Source organism: Branchiostoma floridae, chromosome 13 (genome assembly GCF_000003815.2).
Source record: "Branchiostoma floridae strain S238N-H82 chromosome 13, Bfl_VNyyK, whole genome shotgun sequence".
In the NCBI taxonomy this organism is placed as follows: domain Eukaryota; kingdom Metazoa; phylum Chordata; class Leptocardii; order Amphioxiformes; family Branchiostomatidae; genus Branchiostoma; species Branchiostoma floridae.
This window is the reverse complement of record NC_049991.1, coordinates 9,388,357-9,392,031: the sequence shown is the minus strand read 5'-3', so window position 1 is coordinate 9,392,031 and position 3,675 is coordinate 9,388,357. Positions and strand designations below refer to the sequence as shown.

Here is a 3,675-nt window from a genome sequence, read left to right as displayed (position 1 = left end):
CACAGAGGAAGAAGAGACTCGGAAGCTATATTACGGCTGGATACCAGGCTACAATATTCAGTGAAATGTGTCTGGCAGTGCAAACAGTGGGCAGTGTGCAACATGAAACATGTTATAATTATGAAGAAACTGTGATTCCTGGTAGAAAGGGTACCAAATACCATAGCCAACACTGGAAACACCTGCCCATTACTTCTTCATCCTATGAAACCTTGTTGCCTCTAAATATCCAGATCCACTGACCTATATGTGTGTTGTATGTGGATCGGACCTATCCCGCATAATTTCGCCAGAGGGCGCTCCTGCACCAGTGATACAGTAACCTTTCACCCCTTCACTGCTCAAGATGGAGGACGTCGATTTTCTCACAAAATACCGGGCGGTTTCCAGCAAATTAAAGAAGTAAGGATGCTCTTTAACGTTAACGGATGTGCTATCAATGTTAAGATAACAACGATGCAGCTTTAGATTTCGTTTTGCTTGCATTTTATAGCTACACACGTTATTTCTTGGCACAAGGAGGTTTGCTCTGCATCTCTGGATGATAACAGTTACTGATTTATGTATAACGTCTCCGTTATGGTTCCCCACCGTTGTGATATCTGTCATGTGTGTCTGTGTTATTCAGGCGATTCCTGCGGAAACCCAATGTTGCTGAGGCTAGCGAACAGTTCGGTAAGTGCAAGGAGCTTAAAGCTCCTTGTTGAATGCTAAGGAGTTCATCGAATTTTAAGCTGATTGAAATGAAACATGGATGGATACAACGTTAGAAAAAAGTGACATATAACCTAGTCTGTAACAGGCAGATGCTGGGGTGAAAGATAGTAAGGTTATCTGGTCATGACTGCAGTTATAAGAGGAAATCAAACGTACTTAACACACTAACATCTAACATTAAATGTAAAAACAGCAAGCCATGTACATTATTATTTTTATATATTTATAATGACTAAGTAAAAACTGGTTCTATCAAGTGGTCTCATACGAATGTGCATACATCATCATGTCAATGCAGTCAACATTTTGGTCTTCTTTATACATTTTACAGGAAGTCTTTCTAAAGACCTGCTAGAACATGACAACCCCCACTATGCTGGTTTCTGTTGCCTGGCCATGGCAAGGTAAGGCAATGGTCACAACCTTCAAACATTCTTTATATCAACTGTCTTCCAGTGTCTGTTTACCAAGACTCAAGAGGGCTAGTCTATCTCAGCTTCTCAGGCATTGTTAGATAATGCTGGAAGAAGTTTCGTAGTTTTTGAATGAATCCTGGTGTAGATGAATATACTGTAGTAGATGCAGAAACTTTTGCGGTGGTTTAATGTTCACGGTTCTTCGTGGTGATCGCTTCACCTCAAACTTAAAACCACCGCAGACATTTTTCCATGGCAAAAAGAGACTACATACTGTACAGTGCATGGTGCTACCACGAAATTTAAACCACAATGGAAAGTCCTTTTTCCGCTACTGTAAAATGAAATCCCCGCGAACTTGAATGCAAAGGATTTTAAAGTTTAACCAGATTTTTTTACTAGATTTTTGACCCAATTTTTGGATGGAGTCTTGGTCAGATTCTTGACTGTATTTTTAAGCACCCCCTTCCGCACTAAAAATTCTATGATAATCTCCTGCACCTCCAGATGTGAGCAGACGCTGTCGAACTCCCCGGGAGAGGCTCACGCGCTGGTTGAAGCGGCGCGACTGTTCCTGGAGGCAGAGTGCACCAACCAGCTGCTGAAGTGTCCCGGGTTTGAGGAACATCTCATCGCTGCCATGAACTGTTACAACTTTGCCATCAAGGTGGGGAGTTCCGTACAAACATACTGTAACTCCATCAAGAACTGTACATGGGTTTCATGAAGTTTGAGGGGATTTAGTTTCGGGGTAGCAGGTAAATATGGTGTTCGTGATGGTTTTGAGTTGATAGTAGCACCATCCCGTGAACTTAATTGCATTTACAGTAATGTACTGAAGTCACATAGTGTAATGGAAAACCTGGTGCCTCTACGAACAGCCAGTCAGAAACCACTTACTGGTTACTCAGGAAAGGTGCTACAAATGGACAGAACAGTCTGCTTTTGACTATGACAGTTCCGGAATCATTAACTGTCACTCATCTTTATGTTTACAATTTTAAACTTTATATCCGTACACAAATTAATGCACTTACCAACAAGATTTAGGTCAGTTCTCTGATCCTTGTCAAGTTGAAATGACCCAAAGCCTATGTCACACATCCAGACCTGAAGTGTGGGTCATCAGCAATGGGTCAAAGGTGCTTGGAAGTCGGTATCGGCCCCCGTCTCAGTTGAGGGAAGGTTGATGGGCTCTGATGTAAATTGCCTCTTTCACTCCCCTGAGAAAGTAATCCTTTTTGGGATCAAGTATTTTCACCTTGTCAAAATCCACAGAAAGCCTCGTCAATTCTATGTGAATGTGTTGTGGCACCTCTCATCCTTATAGGTGAAGATACTGTCTGTAGTTGTGTTACTGACACATTGACATGTCTTTGTGCCATATCCCAGGTACACATTGAACAGACACAGCCTGCCATGGCCGCCTGCCTATGCCTGGAGTTGGGAAATGCTCTTAGGGTACTCAATCATTATCATTGCATGTAGGATAGACATTGTACACACATGGTAGCTTGTATAGTCCAGCAGTGAGCCTACCTGGACCAAAAAGTTGTGAGTTCGAATCCTCATTTGCTGACATGCTTGCTACCAGATAAAGACTTAGTCCTTAGGACTGAGCAATGGTCCACTGTTCATTTCACTTGTAGAAAAGAGCTAGTGGGATTTCTCAATACATTCAACCTGTGAATACATGTACAATGTACCTTGCATCTGTCTTCTCTGTCATAACATGTGGCAGCTCAACAATTCTTTGAGTTAATTTGACAGAGGTTAACTGAAGAGCTCAATCCCTTACAACAGAGCACAAGATTGCCATAGCAAGGCAGCATAGGTTTGCACAAAAAACAGTTACATACAGCGTTTTCTTATTATACTTTACAACAAGAATAAAATTTTTAAATTGCCATAGACATGACATATAAATGTATGTGTTGGCACCAAATATAATCTCAATTTCATACAATTAAGGGTTTACAGATTTTAAGGGTTGTCCATGCAAGTTTACCAAATATAGTTCATTCTTACATTGTATTTTGGATGTTTTTGTAAAAATGTTCAACTTCTAGGGTCTGAACAAACCAGATCAAGCCATGTCATACTACCAGAGAGCTGCAGATCTCCAGTACCAGGTTAGTACAGTATCCTAGACTATCTTGTCTCTCTAAAATGAATATGACTAGCATATGGAAAACATACAACATGGAAAACATATACAAACAAACTCAAAACAGTACTACCTCCCTAACCTCTTCGATTGACCCTGTGACCTGGACTCTCATGTCTGATTGATGACTAGTTCTACCATGTCTGACCTGTACTTTCTGTACATCCTGCCACTTGGGAAGTCTGGCCTTGTCACTCATCTTCCCACTCACTTTCTGTCTGTTCAATAACCACAAATGCACACCAACCCAAACAAACACACAAAAAGATACATGGACTGATTGAGTCAATAACTATACAATGTCATGATGAATCTAAACTAATAAACGATATTTTGTCCATGTTTCAAGAACCCGCCTGACTGTCTGGAATCCTT

At 41.0% G+C, this 3,675-nt stretch overlaps 1 protein-coding gene across 1 annotated transcript in view; it reads left to right on the top strand.

The window, feature by feature from the left end:
- Window positions 1-248: 248 nt before the first annotated feature.
- Window positions 249-3,675, top strand: part of LOC118429504 (40-kDa huntingtin-associated protein-like) — a gene marked incomplete in the record, with an annotated part of 7,194 nt that continues 3,767 nt past the window's right edge. The window contains 7 exon segments of the mRNA XM_035840000.1: window positions 249-402; window positions 629-675; window positions 1,049-1,121; window positions 1,641-1,800; window positions 2,526-2,594; window positions 3,203-3,265; window positions 3,650-3,669. Of these exon segments, the coding sequence (XP_035695893.1) occupies window positions 347-402; window positions 629-675; window positions 1,049-1,121; window positions 1,641-1,800; window positions 2,526-2,594; window positions 3,203-3,265; window positions 3,650-3,669 (488 nt within the window).